Source organism: Onychostoma macrolepis, chromosome 14 (assembly GCF_012432095.1).
Source record: "Onychostoma macrolepis isolate SWU-2019 chromosome 14, ASM1243209v1, whole genome shotgun sequence".
In the NCBI taxonomy this organism is placed as follows: Eukaryota; Metazoa; Chordata; class Actinopteri; order Cypriniformes; family Cyprinidae; genus Onychostoma; species Onychostoma macrolepis.
In genome coordinates this window covers 10,082,785-10,109,414 of record NC_081168.1, presented here as the reverse complement: position 1 = coordinate 10,109,414, position 26,630 = coordinate 10,082,785, and the positions used below count along the sequence as shown (strand labels likewise).

General features: G+C 38.5%; 1 protein-coding gene across 5 annotated transcripts in view; it reads right to left on the bottom strand.

Moving 5' to 3' along the window:
* Positions 1–5,299: 5,299 nt before the first annotated feature.
* ebf1a (EBF transcription factor 1a) overlaps positions 5,300–26,630 on the bottom strand; it is a 139,629-nt gene continuing 118,298 nt past the window's right edge. For 2 of the 5 annotated variants that reach the window (XM_058797916.1, XM_058797917.1), the window contains exons 13-18: positions 17,137–17,202; positions 15,603–15,780; positions 14,507–14,686; positions 12,461–12,655; positions 10,980–11,051; positions 5,300–8,455 (exon numbers count right to left, since the gene is read on the bottom strand). In XM_058797916.1, the coding sequence (XP_058653899.1) occupies positions 10,981–11,051; positions 12,461–12,655; positions 14,507–14,686; positions 15,603–15,780; positions 17,137–17,202 (690 nt within the window). In that variant the 3' untranslated portion in view covers positions 5,300–8,455; position 10,980. The remainder of the gene's footprint in view (positions 8,456–10,979; positions 11,052–12,460; positions 12,656–14,506; positions 14,687–15,602; positions 15,781–17,136; positions 17,203–26,630) is intronic. The other 3 variants (XM_058797918.1, XM_058797919.1, XM_058797920.1) reach the window with 3 other exon arrangements.

Below are 26,630 nucleotides of genomic sequence, written 5' to 3'. Positions count from 1 at the left end.
AAGCATATAACAATGTTTAAACGTTAAACCTGCGCTATAATAATAATGTGCGCTAGCTAAAGCTAAAGCACGCTCTGCAGGACATGGAGGCACCAGGGCAATCACTTGCATTTTTTTTTTTTTCAGTGGAAACAACTTAAAAAAGCCTACGCTGTAATTTTTTTTCTGATTAAAGGTAAGAGTAATACATCATTCGGAACTGTAAAGGGTCTACTTTTATTTGTGTGCACTCACAATATCAACAAAACGTTGTGCTTTTATAAAACAAAGAAAACAAACATGATGTACTTTCTGCTGTCTCGTCTTGAACAGGAGTGCTTCACAATAATGAACCGAAGCTGAGCGAATACATGCCTCACAGACATGATAAATATATCTATAGAAAGCATTAAATTACCACTTAACGAAATAAAATCAAAAATCAAAAAACAAAAACTCTTTTATTATAATCTTAATCCATAAAGATGCATTTCTCTCTAAAGGTGCGTCTAATGAGGAGACGGCGAGTCAGGATCAGCAGCTTCATCCTTGCAAAACTGACTAAGAAAACACTAGTTTATTAGTAGACTAAATAATTCAAATATCTCTTTACTATTTCTCCCGGACACATTCATGGTAATTATGTTTGCTGGGGCTTTGCGGCAAGCTTTAGCCTATTGCGTGCATTTGAACGCAGAACTCTTCAGCTGCGCTGACGGCGCTCTCTGCTGCTGCGGGACAAACACCGTCTAGCCGCTCTCGACAGACGCGGCAGCACACCAGTGCGGCAATTTTTTATTCTTTTTTTCATCACTAATTGATAGATATCTAAAATATAAAAATAAAGAGAAACCTAAAACAGGCCCGAGGCCCGGCCCGCGTCTGAACTATGACTTGAAAATTGGCCCGAAGCCCGGCCCTAGGGATGTAAAAAAGTCAGGGCCCATCGGGCCCGGGCCGAAATGCAGGGCTCTAGCCCTATTTTAATGATCTAAGCCCATAGTCTAAAGCGCACGGCGCAAGTGCACTCAGGGAATGTCCAAATCCACTTTTGCTGGTTTAACAGCAGGGAAAATGGTCGGCGCGCCCGGGCACATGGTCTAAACGGGTTTTCCCTATTCTCTTAATGAGTACTGGGTGTTTTTTGGGCGTAACTTGCAATGAACCAATCCGAGTCTCATCTCCCATTCCCTTTAAGAGCGAGCTGCGCTCGCGCCTTCCAAGGAGGGTCCCCAGGTAAAAATCGTGTTCTGTGGGGTAAATACATTTTTTGGTGGGGTTCCACTGGTTAAATTAGCATTTTAGGGGCTAAATATCATGATATTGGTGTTGCTTAAACCAGCTGACATGAAAAACAACCTGTGGCAACAGTTGAAGTAGCCCAATTCCGTAGGAAAACCGTGGACTTGGCAACACTGATTACAAAACATTTATTTATTTATTTTTTAAATTGTGCATTGTGGATTATAACCTTAAAAAAATGGTCCCACTTTATATTAGGTGGCCTTAAGTAGGCCTACTATGTACTTTAGGGTGCATCAAATTTGAATGGGAAATTTTAATTTCAAAATTGAAATCAATTTGGCTGGCATTGCATTTTGTTCCAATTAACATAAAAATTACTTTTGCAAAGTTTTGAGGAATTCCACTGAGATTTAGGGGTGCCACCTAACACATGAACTTTGGCGAAATTTCGAAAAATGTGCAATTTTTTGTCTAATTGCCAAAAGGTTGATCTGGAAATGTTGAGTACAGTGAACTTTTATACAGTAACATGTTCTATAGGGTTAACAAAGTAAAAGTTGTTTGTTTGCCCTTTGTGCAACTTCCAGAATTCAACTTTCAAGATTCTCCATTAATTTGTCCTATAGACAAAATGAATGGAGGTCAATGGGACATGTTCACGTAGTCTTACCCTGAATTTTGTGCAGCAGTGATGGATGTCGGACACACATATAAAGTTTAATTGACTTTATTGTTAAACACAAGGGGCGATACTGACACACTTAAAAGAACAAACCCTCTCTAGTGGCTAACTCACTGGCAACTAACAGGGCCTAAATGGTAAGAGCTGACACTAACTAAACTTAAAACTTAATTGCTCAGTCTGTGCCAGAGTCTGCTCCAATGAGCAACATCATGTTAATTTACTGTAACAAATACAATGCTACTCTCAATAAACATGAGACATCTACAGTGGGTACGGAAAGTATTCAGACCCTCTTAAATTTTTCACTCTTTGTTATATTGCAGCCATTTGCTAAAATCATTTAAGTTCATTTTTTTCCTCATTAATGTACACACAGCACCCCATATTGACAGAAAAACATCACATGGTCCTAAGTATTCAGACCCTTTGCTCAGTATTTAGTAGAAGCACCCTTTTGATCTAATACAGCCATGAGTCTTTTTGGGAAAGATGCAACAAGTTTTTCACACCTGGATTTGGGGATCCTCTGCCATTCCTCCTTGCAGATCCTCTCCAGTTCTGTCAGGTTGGATGGTAAACGTTGGTGGACAGCCATTTTTAGGTCTCTCCAGAGATGCTCAATTGGGTTTAAGTCAGGGCTCTGGCTGGGCCATTCAAGAACAGTCACGGAGTTGTTGTGAAGCCACTCCTTCGTTATTTTAGCTGTGTGCTTAGGGTCATTGTCTTGTTGGAAGGTAAACCTTCGGCCCAGTCTGAGGTCCTGAGCACTCTGGAGAAGGTTTTCGTCCAGGATATCCCTGTACTTGGCCACATTCATCTCTCCATCGATTGCAACCAGTCGTCCTGTCCCTGCAGCTGAAAAACACCCCACAGCATGATGCTGCCACCACCATGCTTCACTGTTGGGACTGTATTGACAGGTGATGAGCAGTGCCTGGTTTTCTCCACACATACCGCTTAGAATTAAGGCCAAAAAGTTCTATCTTGGTCTCATCAGACCAGAGAATCTTATACAGGTGTTTTTTAGCAAACTCCATGCGTGCTTTCATGTGTCTTGCACTGAAGAGAGGCTTCCGTCGGGCCACTCTGCCATAAAGCCCCGACTGGTGGAGGGCTGCAGTGATGGTTGACTTTCTACAACTTTCTCCCATCTCCCGACTGCATCTCTGGAGCTCAGCCACAGTGATCTTTGGGTTCTTCTTTACCTCTCTCACCAAGGCTCTTCTCCCCGATAGCTCAGTTTGGCGGACGGCCAGCTCTAGGAAGGGTTCTGGTCGTCCCAAACGCGTCTTCCATTTAAGGATTATGGAGGCCACTGTGCTCTTAGGAACCTTAAGTGCAGCAGAAATGTTTTTGTAACCTTGGCCAGATCTGTGCCTTGCCACAATTCTGTCTCTGAGCTCTTCAGGCAGTTCCTTTGACCTCATGATTCTCATTTGCTCTGACATGCACTGTGAGCTGTAAGGTCTTATAGAGACAGGTGTGTGGCTTTCCTAATCAAGTCCAATCAGTATAATCAAACACAGCTGGACTCAAATGAAGGTGTAGAACCATCTCAAGGATGATCAGAAGAAATGGACAGCGCCTGAGTTAAATATGAGTATCACAGCAAAGGGTCTGAATACTTAGGACCATGTGATATTTCAGTTTTTCTTTTTAATAAATCTGCAAAATGTCAACAATTCTGTGTTTTTCTGTCAATATGGGGTGCTGTGTGTACATTAATGAGGGAAAAAAATGAACTTAAATGATTTTAGCAAATGGCTGCAATATAACAAAGAGTGAAAAATTTAAGGGGGTCTGAATACTTTCCGTACCCACTGTATACACTGAATATGACATTGTCCACTCTAGAATACTGTTGATGTTAAGCTATTAAGCTTAGCTAACATAGATAACTAACTGTGGTTGGCAAACTAACGTTAGCTAGATGTAATGAGCACCAAATACCTATAAATATGACTTAAATGACTTATGATAAATAAGTATACAAAGACACAACTACAGATATGATAGTAATATGTAATAATACATACCCAACACAGAAAGATCACCTCAAACAGAAAGATCACCTCAGTTTTCTTGAGCTGTAGTATTGTTTACCTCAGATCTCAATGGCGACCATTGAGCACTGTTAACCACTTTATCCAACAAAAACAGATGTGCGGTGGCACCCCTAAATCATCATGTACTGGAAAAATATTTTGCATGTGTTGTTTCTACATATATTGGAACACTTTTAGCACCCAGCCATATCAAAATTCAAGAAATGTGTTTTTTGATGCACCCTAATGTACTTGTAAGTACAATGAAAAATAAAAAGTTGATCACAAAAAAAAAAAAAAAAGTAAGTACAATGTACTTACTGGGTTCATATTCTATTGCAAAACACTTCTGTTGCTATTGAGGTGGGATACGGGTAAGGTTAGGGATGGGTTTGGTGGTATGAGTAGGTTTAAGAGTGGGTTCAGGTTAAAGGGATGGGTCAACAGAGTAATTATGTAAGTAAAGAAATTAATTACAGATGCAATTACATGCAGGTATTTTTTAAATATAAGTACAATTTAAAAGCACGTACACAATAAGTGCATTGTATCAAATGTAAATTTAAATGTAAGTACATAGTAATTAAGTCCACCTAATATAAAGTGGGACCAAAAAATCAAATAATTTCAACTCATTTGTGGCCTTCTCTTTATTTCATCAAACAGACAACCACCGATTCTGGCTTTAAAACAACATCAATTCCCACTGAAACCATGTGCCAGATTTAGATTTAATGGCTCAAAATATTAACGATTCAAACTTGCATTTCACTAATGTTTCAGGGTCATGTGAAGCTCTCTTTTAAGCTGAGGTGGAGTTTGCCCTCATGCAATCGGGTCAGCAGAATCCTGCCAGTGACTTTTACAGGCTAATCAGATCAAGAGCATCTTAAATTAAATATGCAAACTAAAAAAAAAAAGAGAGATTAATTTTTGCTGATGACCGTAAATGCAAATGATGAGTCAATTAAATGCAACGCGCAGTTCAATTAATAAGTTGAGGAGCCCATCATTATCATGTTTGTGAAAGTCTGAGCCCACATTCATTATGCTATCAGGTATATAATAATTTAATGAATGGGGCTAATTAAAATGTGCTACTTTAAGGGGAATTGGCGGGTTGGGGTAGAAGGAAAGTGGGCTGGGCCCAAGGAGAGATCATTCCCTGGAGATAACGAACAATCAGACATCTGTTGGCAATAAGATGGCACAAAAATAACACGCTGGGTTACTTTTGTAACATCTATTTTCTTAACATGCCCCCAAACACCTGCTTCTGGAAGAAAGGCTCAAGGAAGACAAAAGACACTCCAGAAAAAAAAAAAATCACAGACAAGAAGTAACTTTAATTTAATATTGTGAACTTTGAAAAGTTATTTTACAGCTTTCATCAAAAATGATAACAATCTATACAGTAGTTTTTGTCTTGAGTTTTCCTATCAATAGAACGGTTCAGTGTGTATCTAGTCAAAAAAAATAAAAAATAAAATAAAATAAAAAATAAAAACCATTAAACAAACAAACACAAGAATAGGAGGCAGGAAAAAAGGAGACCAGCTTTTTGGTTTGAGTCTTGTGTCCTATCAAATGCTTGTCCTTTTATAAGGAGTCCATCTTATTCATTGCGATGGAGCCGCTAACAAAGCCACATATGGAAAAGGAAAACATCGTGAATGGTCTATCATCAGTCATTTCTGATAAAAAGTCCTCACACATCAGCATATTAAAAGCCATTTTTCTGTTAGATGGCAGATCGCAGACACACATTACAGAAGACAGCACTTAAACCATTCATGAAAGAGCCCTGAAGACCGATCATCGAGGGCCGATTCGGCTGACAGTAGAATTAGACTTGAGTCACAGCGTTACAGACTGGGAGTCAGAACCTCAGCTCCGGGGGCAAGGCGTTGTGCTCTGATATCGAGTCACTTTGCTCAGGGTGAGAAATTCATCAACGGTACCTTACAAAGTGCTATGGCACGACCCAAAACATGCAGGTTCACATGCACCTCCAGCTAAAGTGAACGTCCCCTCAGAGCGAACGGTGACACTGTAGAATATGGCTTTGAGCTTCTCCCACTCTCGTGAACACAGCAGACATAAACAAATGAAAAAAGGCAGCCTTTTGCTTTAAATTAACGAGAAAGTGCAACCCATGGCACCACCAACACATAAAATATAAATCATATAGTCTCTCTTTATAATCCTTCAAGTTCCTTCTCATTATCCTTCATAATACAAACAACAGAAAAAGGACAAATAATTAATTTAACCCTCCTCGCTTTCGGTAAAACAGACCAATTTGTGCTTTTTTTTCTGGAAAGAAATCCCCTAAGGAACTCTGTGGCTACTGTTACTGGTAGTGGTGGTTGTGAAGTCTGTACAAGTGATTGTACGCTTATGGGTTTGCATTGTTAAGGCATCTATACTGCTGGTACTGATATACATGAGAGAGAGAGAGAGAGAGAGAGAGAGAGAGAGAGAGAATGGAATAGACAGATCTATAAGCAGGCATAAATAATCAGATAAATAAAAGAGGAAAGGAAAGACGAAAAAGAATGCAGATTAAAACTTCATCAGAAACGTCCTTCTTGGTTTGACACGCAAAATAAAACCATCACTCTCAGAGAAGAGCCCATGCATATTATTACAATAGTACAGGTTCTGTAAGCCTCAAAGAAAAGATATAGATTTATATATTCATCATATATTTATATATATCATTTTTTTTTTTTTAATCTACATAACTAAATGCTGTGAGATGCTACTTTTTTGCCATACATTAAAAAATTCCAAAAGGAAAACAATTGCTTTTTAACTTACAAATTATACAAAAATAGACAATGGCTTTTTACGAATAAAACTTAGTTTAAAAAAATGGAAGCTTGACATGATACAAAACATGGACCTAAATTCAAACAAAAACATTAACAATAAAGACAATGCCGGTGATGAAAGCGAACCGATGGACAAACAATCACGAAAAACCTTCCACAATCAAAGTGAATTTGGGGAGAAAAGCAATATACAAAATCTGGATATACATACATTATTTATATGGATATTTTACAGAGACTCCCCTCTTTTTGTCCAGAATCCATGATTTGTGTTTGCTGAAGTTGGTGAGATTTTGTGTAACTTATGCAATGAACCGGTCGTCAGTGTTATTATGAGCTGCCTTAAGCCATTCTGAGATAAATACAAATAAAACAAAGACTTTGGCAACAGAAAGTATATGTACAAAAATAGACAACTACCAAAATGAGCCAATCAAACTGCTGTATGTTGGGTGTTTGACACATTTGGAAAGCATTCTTCATACAGTGCTGTCTAAACATGAAAATACTTTGCTAATTCAAGTCATGTCCCCCAAAACAAGCCAAAGAAACACACACAAAAGGAAAAACGGGTTGCTTTAACAGTCGGCTCTGAAATGGTATTCTTCTTATACTTCATTTAACCTATATCCTTCACTAGCAAACACAGCAAACCAAACACATTAAAATGTATATATCACAGTTTCATTTTTTTCATAGACAAAGCAAAAACAAAAAAGGAAAACAAATCAGCACATTCTTTGAGCACACATAAAATTCAAAAGTTTTTTTTTTTTTTTTTTAATTAAATGGCATGGCAACTGAGGTCTTTTTCCTTCAATCCATCTGTTTACTGCATATCTCTGCTCTATTTAGCAGCAAATATTTGCAAGAACATAAATACTGATTTGTTGTGGAAATTGGGTCACTTTTTCTTCTCTTCGAGGATGGATCTGGACATTGAAAAATTACAGCATGACAGCATTTAAGAACTCTTAAATAACTTTCCTACATCATAGCCATTCAAACCGGCTGGTACCCAGATGCTTTGTATGACTCTATACTAAAAAAAAAAAACAATAGGGAAGTGAGTATGGCGCTACAATTTCATTTTGTATGAAAACAAACAACATTATGGCAAACTATTTGTTGGCTTCTCTCTGGGACAAAAAAAACCCCTCCCCTCTTCTTTTCTGTTCAAACGGTTGGCCATTGTTCTCATTTGGATTTTGCACTAATGTGTCTGTTGATATAAAAAATGGTCAGTATTGACAGAGATCTGTGCTGTTGCCCACCGCTGCTCTCAGAAACATTACGGATGCACCCGCTCCTAAAGTGTCATGTTTGTGTGATACAGTCTGTAAAAAAGGTATGTGATCATTAAATTCATCAAAAAAGCGGAGTTCCATCTCTCCTTTCTTCATGGGCAAAACACGGGGGTAAAGTCCTTCGGTAGAGCAGTCCAGAAATTAGCTTAAAAACAAAAGCAAACAAACACTTTCTTCCCATAAAATGAGATTCCTTTGTCAAAAGGCCTGAGTTTTAAAAGTTCAGTTTTCATGTCTCCTCCACCAGAAATTGCCTTCAGCTCAGAGCGTAGATTCTCTGGCGAGAGCTGAAATCAAATGTGCCTCTTCAGCAGCCCAGGAGCCCCTACATTGGAGGAACAATCATCCCTGGGATCACTATAGTCATGAGAAGAGAAAGAGAGTGAGAGAGAAGGAGAGTGAGACATGGGATTGTTTGGTTTCATCTGTCATGCAACAAAACCAAAAGAAAAGCATCTGGAAAGCATGTCGTACTGAACAAATAAGACTGTTTTTGTGTGTCACAGTCAACCTTGCACAAAGAGAGAAAGAAATATTGTATTGCTTTGTGCTGCTGACTTCCCATTATACGTCTGAAAATCACAATAGAGTTCGGTGTTATTTTAGTATTATTTAAATATTTTCAGTTTCTATATAAATTTTAGTTTCATTATTTGTTTCTGGATTTTTGGAATGTATTTTTATTTCACTTTTCATTGTAGTTCGGTTTTATTTCAAGTTAGTCATTTTAGGACTTCAAATTGTAAAAATAATTTCCATTAGATGCCAAAACTGTCTAATTTTCTTGTGTGTGTTTTTAAATAGTTTTAGTTTTAATTAATGATTTTAATCCTGAGATGCTTACTGAAATGTTGTGCAATAATTCTGAAGTGAATCTATGCATAGAAACGTAAGGGTTAACAAAAGACAATGCTCATGGATCACATCCAAACGACAGGGTAAAATATGGCTTCAATCAACTGAAGGAGGGATGGAGAGACTAAACGAAAGCAGTAGTATATCCCATAATTCTCTGTGCTTTCGATCACACTGAAGCTGTACATTAATCAGAAGGATGTACAATTCCCTGCGAGTGGGTGAGGATAATCTTTATTCCGTATGATCCACCTAAGGTTGCAGGTCGTCCATGTTTAATTGGAGTCATTGTCAGGATAAATAGTGACTTGCTTTACAGGCTGTATATCAGTCTCCCCATCAGGGAGCCATTATATGAACAATTCATCAATCCAATTAGTGATAACACTATAGGACGGCTTCGCAACGCATTAGCTAATGCTTCTCTCCCATGAGGACAAAGCTCCACGGGTTCGGAGGAGACGGTCAGGATATTCTTACAGTCGGAGGGATTTTGCATTTACATGAAGAGCGTAGAGGACAAACTCAGTGTATGCATGTAGTTGGAGCTATTTTTACTCTTAAAAATGACTTCCATTGGTGCAATCCAATATAATCCAGTCATATTAAATAATATATTTGACTTGAATAAAAACAGGTCATTTAAAGCAGTTGTTATTTGACTGTGTTGCGTTTTCGCGACTGAGTGTTTACTTCATGTGCCTATGGGGACCGATGCACATTTATGCGGACATCATTTTTATGAGACAAATTACAAACAAACAGCTATGCTAATAAAAAGTGCATGCAGTCTGACCCAAATTAACTTGCTTGCTAACACTTAAACAAAAATAGCTTGAGCTTAGATAAATAATTTTTGCTCTCAAACATTAAACAATGTTCAGTCAAACATTAGTATCACTTCTATTCATTATTGGCCAAGAGGAAGGAAGTCCCATGAGCATTGAGCTGGGTTTCTCTCTCCATCGCTCCCCACTTTCAGCAGGCCACATCACCGCACCAGATTTTTCATGTAACATATTGGCTTCCTATTGATTTCCTCTCGCTGGTCCCTCATCTCTAATTCCTGGGTTATTTCCTGAGTGTCTCTGCCTCATTTGGAATGGAGAAAAAAAAATGAGTGGTGACCGACAATCGGTCATTGGGTCAGAGTGCTGAGTGCACATCAACATACGGAGAGGAAGCACTCCACGCTTGCAGATAAGAGATGTCTGCCTCAAACGCTCAATTACTTTAATATTGTCTCACTGTGGATGTCTAGATATTTCAGATCAACACCCAGGGCCAAATGCTGCACAGAGTAATTGTCATAAATCTGAGGAAGCTGATTATGGCTTTGTTTCAGATATCAGTGAACATATGTCTTTATAGATGTCACACAACTGGTTTTTATGTAGCCTGCTTCTATTTGGCTGAATCTCAAAGAAACTGAAGACATTTCCCAGGTATTTTTACCTTAACTGAAACTAAAAGAAATAATAATAATAATAATATTAATAATATAATGTGGATGAAAAATAAAACCTATTTTTAGGACCATTAACATTTTCTTGTTTGCAATTGTCAGTATATAGCTATTACATACACTTATTTATTTATTTGCATTATTTTTTTTAAATTTAAATCATGCTTCAATCATGAAAATAATGTCTCAAGGCAGAAAATCTTAATAGTCCTAAATATTTTGGGGTATAAATATCATCCATACATTTTTTTCTTGAAATTTACCTTTTAGATTTTTATATAAGTGGATGTTAACCGACTTATGGTTGTTTAACTGACAAACTCAAGCGAACACAAGCGAACTCTGAGGAGGACTTGACACAGGAAACAGGAAGTCAGGCAGGAAATGAAACACATATGGCATGCTCTTCGAGATGTGCAGCAGACCCCCAGTGACCGAGCAGAAGTGAGGAGAACGAAGGAGGATGAAGGGAGAGGATGCTCTGACAGTCATGTTGATGGATGGCTTAATGGATAGAAAGAGAGGATGATGAAGAAAGAATGTGAGACAGGTGTAACATACTTCAGGAGAAGGCCAGTCCCTGCAGGGAGCTGGCGGTGGAGTACTTGCTAGAGTCCACAAAAGATTGATCTACTGGAAGCAGAGTGAGAAAGCAGGGGAAGGGGAAGGAAGATGATGGAGACAGAGAGAAAGAGAGTTATTTTTAAGTACAAAAAGAGGAATTAGGTCATAGAAGCAAATATAAAAACAGATTACTACAAGTTAGGACAAACTGACAGCTGTCTAAGTGTTAGAAGGCTGCAGATCAGACACTTCAGTTGCATCACTGCCAAATGCCTACATAGACAGATGCCTTTCAACAGGAAGGGAACCTCATAAGTGACTATTTGGAAAGCTTTGCATAGGCACAGATTCCTTGCGTCATATAAACAGTGCTCTGCATTGACAAAAAACGTCGGCAAAAGCTAGGTTTCTTCGAAGGCAGCATAATTAGCTTATTGTCATTTTGGAGGCAGCTCACTTGGTTTTATAATAGAGCGCTTAGAAACAACACTGCACAGCAAAATCCATATCAAAAGAGTATAAAAACTATATATATATATATATATATATATATATATTAGTGCTGTCAAACGATTAATCACATCCAAAATAAAAGTTTTTGTTTGCATAATATATGTGTTTGCATTGTGTGTATATTTATTATGTATATATAAATACACACACGTGCATGTGTATATTTCAGAAAAATATGTTATGTTTATATATTAAATATATTTATTTATAATATAAATTATGTGAATATAAATATAGACATGTAAATACATGTAAATATTTTCAAAATATATACTGTATGTATGTGTATTTATATATACATAATAAATTTACACAGAACACATATATTATGCAAACAAAAACTTGTATTTTTTGTATGCAATTAATTGCGATTAATCGTTTGACAGCACTAATATATATGTATACATACATACACACACACACACACACACACACACACACACACATTATCGTTTAAAAGTTTGGGGTCAGTAAGATTTTTATTTTAAGAAGTTAGAAGGACACATTATTGATCAAAAGTGACAGTACAGACTTCTACATTATTACAACAGATTTCTATTTTAAATAAACGCTGTTCTTTTAAAATTCTTCTTTAAAGAATCCTGAAAAAAAAGGATCACTGTTTTCATCAAAATATTAAGCAACACAATGTTTCAACATTAATAATGATAACAATTGTATCTTGAGCAGCAAATCAGCGTATTAGAGTGATTTCTGAAGCATCACATGACCCTAGAGTAATGATGCTGAAAATTCAGCTTTGCCATTACAGGAACAAATTATTTAAAATATATATTAAAATAGAAACATATCTCACAATATTACAGTTTTACTGTATTTTTGATCAAATTAATGCAGCCTTGGTGAGACTTCTTAAAAACAGCTTATGGACCCCAACATTTTTGAAGTGGTGTGTGAATATATACATATACAGGTCAAGCTTTATATTCTGCTATTCCACTCACCTTGGAGGCCGTTTCCATTGGCACTGGTGCAGGTGGGGGGCGGCGAGGCCTGGGGCCGCACGACGGGAGCAAAAGCGCTCTTCTGTTTGACTGCAGACACCATGTTGGCCGGAGAGAAAGAGAAGATGCCTGAGGAACTGCTGCAGTTGGAGGGAAGACTGGTGGATGAGGCCATGGTGGGACTGGAAGGAACAACTGAGGGACGGGAATGAACGAGAGAGGGGAAAGGGTTTAGGGCGGATCACAGCATACCTTATAGACCTATACCTCTGATAGTATAGGGAAATACTGTTATAATCCAGCCTTGTGACAATGCTATTAGAATTAGCTATTAGAATTTAATTACATTATATATATATATATATATATATATATATATATGTATTCTTTGACTGGAGGTTCACAGTGCTCCACAGATGCACAGTCTGCTCCTCTCAGAACAACATTAGCAGAGGTCCCTCCCCTGTCCCATCTCTACCGCCTCTCCTTTTGTCTATTAATACCCTAAGAGCATTTTCCCCCTCAACGATTTTACAATTACTCCTGTCGTATTTCAGCTGCTCTCTTATATCCTGCTCTACCTTTATTGTTGTTATTATTCTGCGCTTAAATTTTATGGCACTTTCCCAAGTAAATTCTCCTGATAGTGTCATAATCCATTTATGAAGGCCTAACTAATCAATTAATGAAAATTGGAGCCCACAAAGCCTGCTCTTTCGCATTGATTGAAAGTGTCAGCGTGGAGTCAGTGAGCCTGTTAAAATACTTGTTAACATCACGGAATCAAAGTACCGAAGTTGAATTGCTTCTCCTGCAATTAGTTTATTGATTTAATTAAGACGCTTTAATTTAGAAGCCACGCGAGAAGATTGGTGTTATACGAATGGCTAAGCATTATAGACAGCGTCTGATCATGACTGAAGAAGAGTGGCTGGGATTTTATTTCTGCTCTTAAAGACACACACGCACACACACATATAATAAAAGCTATGACTGCTGATCTAACTTATGTCTCTAACCAAGGGGCACCTCATTTTTTTGAAGAGGCTCCAGTGGCAGGACTGGCTTACTTGGTGGTCTAGGCGAAATATGATACAAGTGTAAGATGCATTAATGTTACTACAGTTTATGTTTAGAATGCAATTACATGCACTACAGTTGAAACGTTTGGGGTCGGTAAAAAGAAGTCTCTTATGTTTACCAATGCTGCAATTATTTGATCAAAAATTCAGTAATATTGTGAAATATTGTCACAATTTAATATAACAGTTTCTATTTTGATATATTTTAAAATGTAACTTATTCCTGTGATGACCAGGCTGAATTTTCAGCAGCCATTACTCCAATCTTCAGTGTCACATGATCCTTCAGAAATCATTCTATGCCCCCCACCTGCACCAGTGCCAATGGAAATGGCCTCCAAGGTGAGTGGAATAGCAGAATATAAAGACCTGTATAAGTCTTATATGTATAGACTTGTATATATATATATATATATATATATATATATATATTCACACACACACCCCTTCAAAAATGTTGGGGTCAGTAAGCTGTTTTTAAGAAGTCTCACCAAGGCTGCATTTATTTGATCAAAAACACAGTAAAACCGTAATATTGTGAAATACCTTTCTATATATTTTAAAATGTAATTTAATCCTGTGATGACCAATCTGAATTTTCAGCAGCCATTACTCCAGTCTTCAGTGACACATGATCCTTCAGAAGTCATTCTAATATGCTGATTTGGTACTCAAGAAACATTTCCTTTAAATATAAACATTTCCTATAAACATTGAAAACAGTTGTTCATGATTATTTGATGAATAGGAAGTTCAAAAGAACAGCATTTATTTTAAATAGAAATATTTGTAACAATCTAAAAATCTTTACTGTCACTTCTGATCAGTTTAATGTCCTGAATGTGTTATAATGCTGCATAATAATTTCTTAAAAAAACTGACCCAAAATTTTTGAATGGTAATATATGTACAACTGATTCAAAAATGTAAAAGAGTGAGAAAAACAGACAGGATCAGTACTCACTGGCATAAGGAGAGTTGGCAGCAGAGCCATTGAGGAAGTTGGGCGACCCTCCCAGCGTGGTCATGCCTGTGTTGCCATATCCATTCATACTGGTAGAGACGGTACTGTAGCTACTCTGTTGGGGTGTCGTGCTGGGTACGTAACCGTGAGGGGATACACTGCTTGTGTTTCGACTGAAACCTAAAACACACACATATAATGAGAAAAAAAATAGGAAAGAAAGACAGAATATATTTAGAAACAAACAGAATCAGCTCCTGGTCATCATTGACTTTCACTGTATGGAAAAGAGCACCGTGAGCATTCTACTAAACTTCTCCTTTTTTGTTACACGGTAGGAATAAAGTCATATACCTCCGGAATGTCATGAGGATAAATGAATGATGACAGAAATCTCATTTTTGGATGAACTATTCCTTAAAAAAGATCTGTCTGTCAGTGGCATATGGAGGCAGATAGGACAGGAGGAGGATATGGACTATAAATATACATCAGGACATTAAACGCTGACATGGGTGAAAGCAGCAGGAAGTTCTCGCTCCAGGAGTCCCCGCTGTCTGGTACAAAGGCAGCGCTCATTTCTGCTCTGCTTACTATTCATTCTCCCTTTCATCAGACGACTGATACATTACTGCTGACTTAACACAAATCATTCACTGTCACAGAGGCCAAGGAATGCTGAGGTAAAGGAGCCTGGAGGTTCAGGGAGCATTGCTGAACGCTTGTATCTGTCTGCATGCTGTCTATCTCGCTAGTTTTCACCCGCTTGCCTAAGGTTTGAAGGACGCAGCAGACTACTGAATACCGTGATCTGGCACACTTTACTGAGACAGTATAGAATCACTCTTTCATAAAAGGGAGTCAAATGGAAAGACTGACAATGATTTATTAAAAACATTGGAGCAATATTTTAGTGCCTTTAGCACCTGGTTAAACTGGATTGAGAGTGGTTAGAGAATAAGTTGCAGGTGCCCTAGAGTACCATGTGCACAAGTGAACTCTCTTTGCACACACACACACACAAACACAAACTATCATAGTCAATCACTTTTTTACGAATGGTTAAAATTATAAAATTGATGGTGTCTCTGCTCACCCTGATTGGCTCCTTGTGCGGACTCAGAGACATTGACAGCGAGCTGGCTGTGGAAGGAGTTGACTCCCATCATGCCAGCGTGGACTGAGCTGTTGGCCAGACCTGGCAGCTGGTTGTGTCCACGTGGGACGTTGTAGAGTGCTTCCGCGATATCTGCTGCTCTTTTCAGAATGATCTCCTGTCAGGATAAACACAGAAATGGACCAACGATTAAAATGATATTATTAACCCAACTGCCTGAAAAAAATTCAGTCTCTTTCAAATAATCATTCAGTATAAATAATAATGGTTTGATTAGATACATAACCATAACCCAATAAAATACAAAAAGAAAAATAAATAATCAAAAAATAAAAGTGAAAATAGTACTTTTTAAAAATATTAAACAATTTAAAAACCAAAAAAATATCCACTGCAATTCTTTCTTAAAATGATTATATCTAAGCAAGGGCAACTTATGAGCTGCCAGATAAAATACACCTTGGTCAAATAAGATCATAAGAATCAGTGAATAAGAGAGTCAATATTTTCTTAATACTAAAATAAGAAAATCTAGAAGTAAAATCATTAAAGATGTGTTTATCTGATAGTCAGCCCAGCTAGAGAAAAACAGTAGTTTTGGGAGCTGGGGAAGGGGTTTTCCATCACATTTTGATGGAAAATTAATGTCTCATAATTTACCCTCATAAAGACGACAGGACCGTGAGGAGGTTGGGGGATAGGGATTCCTGAGAGAGAGCTCTTTGAGTGGGTTGATGACTGGAGTGCTCCATCCACTGCCCAGCCTAAATAATTCAGCATCACTGCACTCATGCTCAGCTCTCAATCGATGAGCATATGCCCTCACTCGCAGTTCATAACTGATCTAACATTGAAGATGCCCTTGTGGTCCTTCAAACCAATGAGAGAGATCTCTGGAGGAATTACATTGGGGGATTTATGTTGAGGGAATATGTTAGGGAATATTAGAGAAAAACTCTATGGCCTTAAAGCTCTAAAATGGCCTTTAACTGAGAACAAATTCTTAACTGTGCTGCTCAGTTAAACCATTTAAATGTGGAACATGGCATTATTTACACTGATCCTATAACACAATGTGCCTCTTTTACTAATTATACAGTTTGCACTCTCTTATGCACACACACTCTTGCCTCAGAGAATACATAGCAAGATGTACACAAGATCTTAAGTCATTTTTTTATTTTGTTTTGTTTTATTTTGCCTTATATATAATTTATACTTTGTAGAGTTTTTCCATTTCTAATAATATTAAATATTTTTAAAAACTGTCTTAACAAGTTACTTATTTCTAAGATAATTTTAGAATGTGATTTCTAAAAATTATAAAATGTTGTAGTATATTTAGAATACACTTTAGACCCAAATAATTTTTTAAATTGTGATTTCTACAAGAAAACGCACCTAAACAGATTTTTATGTACAAATGCATGTATATGCATGGATACTGAATGAGGCCCTGTTTGTCTCTGAGTGTTTCTGGTTTGAAGTTTCATTGTATTCAACTGAATCTCACCTGATTATTGTGTGGCATCCCATACAGAGCTTCCACCAGGTCTGCTGCCCTCTTCAGAATCACCTCCTATAAACAGAAAAGATGAAAGGTGGTACTTTAGCTTTGCATTTTTGATTGTGTCCAAAATTGTCAATTTTGATGTCAAATGCACAAAACAATCTTCATCACTAGATCAATTTACTTGACAATTGATAATATAACTGATAAAATGGTAGAGAAAAAGAAAATAAATATTTCAAGTCTTAATATCATATGCCATTATTTTATGAAATTAAGCAATTAAGAACGTTTAGAAAGCAACACTATTATTATTTTTAATCATTTTTTATCATCATTATTTTTATTTTTAAGCCAACACATTGCATTCAGTTTTTCTAGTCTATTTGGTTACTTGACACTTGACAGGCACAAACAAACTTACAGTACAATTACTAGGATCAGTCCCTTTGGAACAATATCAGGTTAAGTGCTTTGCTAAAGGGCAAAATGCTAACGTATCTCTTCAGTTCATAGATCGCCTCTGACAGGGTTTGAACATGCGACCTTTGAATTGCTAGCCGATATCCTTGACCACAACTCCCCTACCATTTTTAGAGGGTTTACGTCTTAGAAAACACCTTAACAGCCCCATACTTCATCTAGCTCTTCCCACCAACAATACTGCCACCGTTTCCATGTATAATACATGAATACAAACACATTTAAAGCAAATACATGCATGTTAGTACATGCAAACGACCGCTCCGCAGGAGGCAAGAGCTACAGTAACGCTATTTTCCTTCCAGGTAATCGACTTTCACTTCCATAACCGAAAACCTATTTATTACCATCCCTTTCACACATTAAACATTTATTTACAGTGTTCTTTACACTGTGTATTCATTTCCTTTCTTCCAAGCCCTCTTCTCCTCTTCATTTTTTTTTAAACCCTGAAGCTCCAGTGGAACCCTTTTTAAAAGTTAATGTGCCGGTGCTGAGGAAATAAGCTCGCAGTGCGACAACCAGAAAATTGTTCTCACCCTCGGCGTGTAACCCTCGCTGCGAACAAGCCCCCGAGCATGTGTGCCTGCCTGCCAGCCTACATATTGCCTTTCAATCAGCCCCCTCCGCCTCCCCCCGGCGGCCCCAGATGCAACACACAGACACGAACATGACGAGGGGGTCAGCAAAGTAATAAAGATTTTTAGTGCGCTGTCCAAGGTGCTAAATTCACTCAATAATGGGAGCTCTGGCACTGCGTTAACCCCTCGTTAGGGGTGCTTCGCGGGGGAGGCGCCCGTCTCCGTTTGCCCGGGCTTGGGCTGGGTGATTGAGAGAAGCACGGGAGCCTGGGGAGGCCTAAAGTGGTGCTTTAGTATGGATGTGTGACTCCGACGGGCTCTCTTCTCCTTTACCCTCTTCTTGGCGGGATGGTGGAAGAACATAAGGGATGGGAAGCATTAGTCCATGGCTCGGTCCCCTGCTGCACCGGCACTGTGTCATTTATCCAGTACACCTCTCCTCTACTTCTCTCCCTTTCGCACTCGCTCGCCTTTGTTAGAAGGTCTTGTCCTTACCTATCGATCTCCCGTCATTACGATATTGGGGGATGGGGGAGAGATCTGTTGAGAGGGCAAATCCAATAAGGAAGGGGCCAAAAGTTTGTCCAGATAAACAAATAAATGCTATTAGCACGGGCCGTGTGTGGTGGCCCTGTGTCTGGAAGCAGAGCCCATTTCCTGGGCGAGTAGCAGGGCTTCCAGTAAGGGCCGAGCAGGGAGCCAGGAGCGGTAAACAGGAAAGAAACCTGATCTTGGATCTGCGCGTCTGTATAGCTGTCTATCAGTCAGAGCCATCATAACCCGAGCTCAATCCTCCCCCCTTCTCCACTCCTGCAGTACGGCTGTGAGCTACGAGGACCCGATCTCTGCTTCGACTCATTCAGAGTGTCTTTAGCACCCTGACAGGTGTTTTCCAGCCTTGTTTTCCATCAACGTGAAAGCTGAGACGTGTATATATACATTCATAGTAATACATAAGCACGTATAAATGCGAATGTGTGCAAGCAAACAACCCCAGGCGTAGTGTTTCGAAGAATATAATATCAAATAGCCCACAGCGCAGCACCGTTAGGGCCAGCCTCCACATTAATGTGCGCCGGACATTGAATCTGTTCCTGTGTGTAAATTATGGTGGCTGGTAATATGATATACATTCATTAGGAAGGGGACTGCTGAAAAAATGAAATAAGGCCCGGGTCACATCTGGAATGTTAAGGCAATGGCGTCTGCACATTTACAAGGAAGCCAGGCCTGTAAAAACATGACAAATTTATTCCTGTGCTTGTTCATTTGCAATTTTATCATCTCCTAATGTTCTATTAGAGCAGTAATACCAGCGGGGTCACCGGCGTCGCTCATGCGGAACGGAGCGCGGTGATGATGTCATACTTCCTGCTCTGCTTCCCTGACCTCATGGACTGCTGGTCTTGTGGAGGTTCTGGTTTTATTAGCTTAACTGAGGTCCCTCACACTCGCTGCTGTGCAGTCACAAAATACATATATTTTATATGTCTTTCAGTCCACAGCATCTCATGGAAACAAAGGCTGTCAAATGATTAAAAATTTTATGATATGCAAATTTAGGGGAAACGCCTAAACAAAGACATTGCCTTGTAGTAGATCAGTAAAGCACCGAATCAGGAGTCAATGTACTTTTCTCTTATTTACATATTATTGAATATATAATATAAAAATACTTTGTCAAGATAGTTCAATTTTGAAAAAGGTGTTTCAAAACAATCCTTGAATTACGCTTGAGGTAGGAAAACTAACCACATTTTCCATTTTGGTAATTAAATATTTATAAATATAACATATTAATACAGGTTATGAATATTGTTAACCATGCACTCAAAGTTAATTTGACAGCCTTATTACAAGCATTCAAAAACAAATTTCTAGCATATAAGAACAGCACATACTCTATATACGGTGCACCAAACGCAAACCCAATCCAGGTGGGATGTACATATAATCTGTGCAAGCTAACCACACAAACTCATATGCCTCTCTCTGTTTTCAATAACTGTAAATGCTTGGCTCAAACTGTGACCACACTGGTGTGTAATGTCATGCTGTTTATACCCACCAAGGCTGCAATCCATTTTGATGAATGAGGGCTATCATATAGTGAGCCTTTCCCTATCCTGACAATAATCTAATCTTCAGTTTCAAACACACCATTTGTCGCTGATGTAAGAGATAAGATACTCCAACGGTGAGTCAATACAACCGTGACGGTTCCCAGAACAATGTGTCAGGTTTTAATCTGATAGAAAAGTGCCTTTACCGTAGTAATCGTAAATATATGACAGCCCAATGACAGAGTTAGTAACTGGCAGCATAAGAGTGCAGTGGTTCATCAAAAAATATGGTTTGCGGTGCTGTAATGTATGACAGTTAATGATTTAGTTAGTAACAACAGCAAGTTTTTAAGGTACATATGTGTTAATTACCTTTGTGTGAGGTAAACTGTGATTTATGCAAGAGTGCATTGAGTGAATGTGGCCATCGTATTGCGTAGACGTGGTGAATCACGTGTGAATTAGAGCAGAATGTCCGTTACATGAGTTTGAGCACAGCTGATGCACACTTCTTTGACTTCCGCAGATTTGAGTTTGCTCGCTCTGTCGAATGTATTGCTTAACATTGAGGGTTATCCACTGAGCTTATCTAACGCAAAATCAAATATCCTTAGTCTCCCTCCAATCTCTCCCTCCTCCCCCCATATCTTCCTTCCATCAATATCTGCCCATCATAAATATCAGCCACTGTGCTCTTTAACTAATGTGGCTTCATTGCATAATTCATATTCTCTCCGGGCCTCAAAGGTTACTCTCTGAAAGTCAATAATAACCTGTCTGTCCACATCTGCACAGTACGACAGTGGAGTGCAGCCACCAAAAATTTGCAAAGACTCAATTGCTAATATAACGAATACTATTTTTAAAGAAAAGTTTTGCTACAGTTGTCTTTACTTGCTTTGAGATTGGCAATGCTGGTCTCGATAAACTTGTGCAGGTTAAGTTTAACTAGATCCATATTCAGATATTTTATAGTAGTCTTATGTATTTCCCAGCAACGTATAAAGAGTGCGCTGCAGTGTTACACAGAAGCAGGAGATTTTTCCTGGAAGCACAGATTGAATTCTGGACCCTGTGGAGGCAGCCAAAGGGGATCAGGTGGATGTGAAGTGACAGGGAAAATGTGGGAAACCAACTCTGACAGAAGAGATGGAGAGAGACCAAACAAGGCCGCAGCCTAGATGTGCTGAATATGGGCCAGGTGCATTGTGGGATGCAGTTTACACTATATAATTATTAGTTTCTCCTTCCAATGATTCTCAGTACAATATACAAATATATTAAATCTAATATAAAAAATCAAATAAAATATTTGTAGTATATTACAACCTGATCTCACAGAATTCCGTGTAATGTTCACGGACTTAATTAACCTCCGAATCTGTGGTGGCATCACAGAATCGCTGAAAATTCCGTGATGGGCTCACAGAAGGCATCAGCCGTGGTCCATGCACGGATTCACTGGTTCAACGTAAAAAGAGTGACTCCGATGCAGTTACACTTTCACTGGAGTACCTGACCTCACCCCTACCCTAAACCTACCCAGTTCTGAACAATAATGACGATAAATGTCCCAGTATCGCGTCGGCATATTGATGCTAAGGGTTTCCGTGCGTGGAGCACGGCTGATGCCTGTCACTGACTTACATTGGTATCACTTCTGTGAGCCCATCACGGAATTTTTTCTGTGAGCCCATCACGGAATTTCCGGCGATTCCGTGATGCCACCACAGATTCGGAGGTTAATTAAGTCCGTGAACATTACACGGAATTCTGTGAGATCACGTTGTATATTATATTAATCAGTTTATATGAACATCCATTTAAAATATGAAATAATATGTTACAAATGTACACACTTATATTCATTCTAATGCAATGTGAGACTATTTTAAACAATATTTTGGCAGTCAAGGGTATCTTGCTCCATTCAAGGGGTCAATGTGAGCCTGAAAGGCCTTATTTCGCTATTGCTAGTACCACACATGCAAAAATCCTGTTGTTATAAGATACTTCAGATGTGATAATTCATGTTTCTTCAAAATATCACAGAACAAACATCTTGTTGAACTATTGCTGCGTAATAAATTTGCGGGGCTGGATAACATAGTAGCACGCTTGTTCAAGGACTGAGAGAAACAAGTTAACCTGCCGTGTTCCACACTTGGCCCTCACCTGTGATTGAGTCCAGCAGTTTAGAGAAGTGCCGTCAACAAACTGTTATTGCCTCAATAAAGGGCAAAATCAATAGTGCTGAAATGAGTGGCTGGGCGCAGTAGCCGACGCTGTTAATATCTCGCTGAGAGTGTTCGAACGAGAGGAGGAGGGACAGAAATAAGGAGGGGAAGACAGAGAGGGAAAGATGTGTACAGCCTCTAGTACTCGAGGAAATCAGGGTAAAATCCATTTTCTAACACCAGCCTTGTCTCGACAACCGGCCAGACATGTATAGGTACACCGAGAAATTATTTCTCATTTACCCTTCCCATGTTCACTACCTCTACACCCTCTTTCCTTGTGCAGCCTTGGCTGCCTCTTCCCCCTTGTGGTGACTCAATTATTGTTGGGCGAGCAGTAATAAAGTGAGGGCTGTGGTGCCTTCGATCGGCTGACCTGTGAGAAGGCAGCACTGGACAGCTGACTTCACCATGATGGATCACCCTGCTCTCTCTCTCTCTCTCTCTCTCTCTCTCCTCCCTTACCTCTATTCCTTTTGTTCTCTGTCTCTCTCTCTATGCCAACCTGTCAAGGCCCAGGACTAAAGGTGTACATGTTTATGTGTTGTTGAACGTATTGGGCTATTGTTTTCCATGTGATTTGCATTCTCTGAAGATGAACATTAACTAAGTTGGCATTCAATGAGTACCTGTGTGTTGGCTCTATTCTTGACATGTGCATACTATATAGAGGGCAACATTTGAGGGTAAAAAGTCATTTTCTATTCATCAGTCATTGAAAAATGTAAATCTGTCAGGATAGACCTACCACGAGCTTCGGGGCTGTTAAGTGATAGCATATGCTTCTGGTCAAAAGTCAGTGTGAGTACACTACACTACCCATAATCCTCCAAGAAATCAAGACTAGAGTTCCAACTTGAAACCAATGTGAAAAAAACAAAAAAACAAAAACAAATTCTGAAATAAAAAACACTGAAAGTGTTCAGCATGTCCTGGTCCCACTCTCATGAAGCACTGTGAATAATAAAAAAACATTAAAAAAATTTATACTGCTTTTTTTTCTTTTAAAGATGGCTATTTTTCTTACCTGATTTGATTTTTTTTCTTGTTCTAAGAAAACCTCAATTAATTTGGCTAGATTTCTCTGAAAACAAGACTTAATATGTCATTTTGTTTTTAAAGTGGGGTTGCTGAAAAAGTGGGCACGTACTTCAGTATCCTATATAACCAAACAAGCATCTAACTGCTTCCTCAGGGACTTCCCCTATACCTGACCCTGAAGCTGTCTCACCGAGTAGTTTGCTTACCTGTTTTATTCAGGACCTCTAATAGAGTGAGGCTGCTCACTTGTGGTCCATCCCACCCTATTCATTAAAAGGTAAAGAATCGGTTAAAAATAAGGGCGGCCGTTAAACTGGCTCTCTGGGGAATGTAGCCACGAGTGTATTCAGATCTACCTCCCTTACGCTGAAAAGAGTGGGAAAGATGCGACAAGTGACCCCGACCATGACCCACCTAATGCATTCAGCTTCATCATCAGCCCAGGAAAATGAGTCCAAATCAAGCCAAGGTTAAGACCACAGAGAGCATATGTGAGCAACATGCTGCCCCACTTTCAATGAAAATTACCAGACTTTTAAAATATGGCAGACAGAGAAAAATAATCATCATGGGGCGCATTTAACTTTTCTTCTTTCTGCAGAGAAGCTGACAAGCAAATGACAAAAACAGGGTTCCCGAATATTTTGACCAATTGATTCCTATGGCATGTTGATTTTTAACAATAATTCCATGGAGCTTACACTAACAAAAGCAATTTCTAAGCAATGAAATAAGTTGAGCAAAAAAAAAAAAAAAAAAAAATGTTTATGAATTTGGAAATGGAAATAACAATTGTAAAATGTAAAAAAAAAATAGCCTCGTATTTGCAGATGACCGTGGGAACTTTCAATATATTTTAAATGTCTAGCAATTTATATTTTCATGTATATATATATGTATCTGTCATTATAAGGGGATATTTATATCTTCATCAGTGACATCAATGAGCCAGTAATGTAATAGTCCCTATCAATATAAGGAGGGACGGGTAGTAACACATGTCTGCTGGGCCCTTTAGTGGGTCAGCGCAGTGCTCCAGTACACGATGGAGGGTGAGTGTGTGTTTGCGAGTATGTGTGTGTGTGTGTGTGGTAGCACAGGGTTCAGACTGTGGGACTGCAGAGGAAGGTATTCAGACAATGTCCATGTGGTTCATTAGGGACTGAGATCAAACACTGTTGCCCTCTTTAGCCCCACTGACAGGAGACAGAAGATCTGTCCTCTCCCCACCAGCTGGGGAATGGACACTAACACGAGGGATGAGTGAGGGAGTGAGGGAAGAGAATGAAAGAAGAAACAGAGAGATAGAGGAAGAAGAAGGACTGCTATATGGGAAAGCCTCAATGTGCAATCTCCTGATGTTGGATAAAACCTACATCGAAATAAAAATCAAATGGAAAATTTCACAAAATTGTTTATGACATGTTTATTTATTTATTAAGCTACAGATAACCTTTAGCAAATAGTATCACTACACATTCCAGTCAAAAGTTTGGACACACTTGACTTAACGTTTTCATGATCTAAAAACTCAAAAAGGAGTTTGCAGTGAAAAATTAATTAATTATTTTTAAATAACAATATTACATTTTATATTTTACTTTATTTTATTTTTAGTTGTAGTCAGATATGAATTGTGCCTATATGATTCTCAGTTTGTTTTAGAAAATAGTTCAGATTTTTTCCCCCAAGTGGATGGTAAATGAAAAGCTTTCATAGTTTTGATTACTTCATGATTATGTAGATAAAATGTGGATGATAATAATATTAATAATAATAATAATAATAATAATAAAGAATGGAGAGAATGCACACGTTTGACTGGTAGCATATTTTTTTAAACCTTGCCTGACTAGTTGAAAATAACAGTGCAGTGCCCACAACACCCAATCTGTGCTGTAACCCATGACCCATTTAGTGTGCCTGCAAAATGTTAAATGTTGACATCACAAAGGCACAACTATGATATCACTTCCTGTCAAACACTCTACTAAATCACTACACTGTGTGCCTCAATAAAAAAAAAAAAGAGAGAGAGAAGAAAAGAAAACAAAAGAAAAGAAAAAAAAAAAAACAGACTGTGTGCCAGGGTTGTTACAGTCATTAAAAAAAAAAAACTTTTTATTTCAGCAAGTTGCCAAGACAATATTTTTTATTTAGTTTAAATTGATGCACTAAAATAATTTCTTAAAATATATACATACATATAAAACAGTCACTTTATTTTAAGGTCCAATTCTTGCTATTAACAAACCATTAACTATGACTTTTGCCTAAACAAACTCCTAATTTGCTGCTTATTAATAGTTAGTAAGGTAGTAGTTAAGTTTAGGTATTGGGTAGGATTAGGGATGTAGAATATGGTCATGCAGAATATGTGCTTCATAAGTACTAATAAACAGCCACTATGTTAATAACAGGCATGCTAATAAGCAACTAGCTAATAGTGAGAATTGGTCCCTATACTAAAGTGTACCTATAAAACTATAATAGTGTGCTGCAGGTCACATGAGAATAGCAGCCCACTGTAACTACTTGGCCACCAACTCTACATTTGCCTGATTCCTGTAGATTGGCTTTGGTTTGACGCCACATTCGTTGACCCCCTGGTCTAATTTGATGTGTTTAAGGTGTAATGGATTGGGAGATGGCTCATGGGCCATGAATACTGATGGCCCAGCTTTGATACAGGGGGCTGCTAACAGCACAAGGTCAGTCCTGAGCGTGAGCAGGCCCAGCCAGCCATAATTACTCCCCATTTTTTTTTTTTTTTTACACTATTTAGTGGTGCTGCTGGAGCGGGGCTCTGGGGTATAGGACACGCACAACAAGATAAAGTAATGTTTATTTATCCCTCCCAAAGGATCCATTTACTTGGCTTGCCTCTCCTTAAGAAGTGTGCATGGAGAGAGAAATAAACACCCAACTGGGTCCACGACTGGGCTCCTTTCATGAGAATACCAAACACAACTGCATGGAATTGAATATACAGTATATAATCTCTGAACTGAAGGAGTCTGTAATGAATGGTTCAAATAACTAAACCATGTTTCAGCTAAGGCTACTGTGGTAAATGGAAATCGGGACCAGTG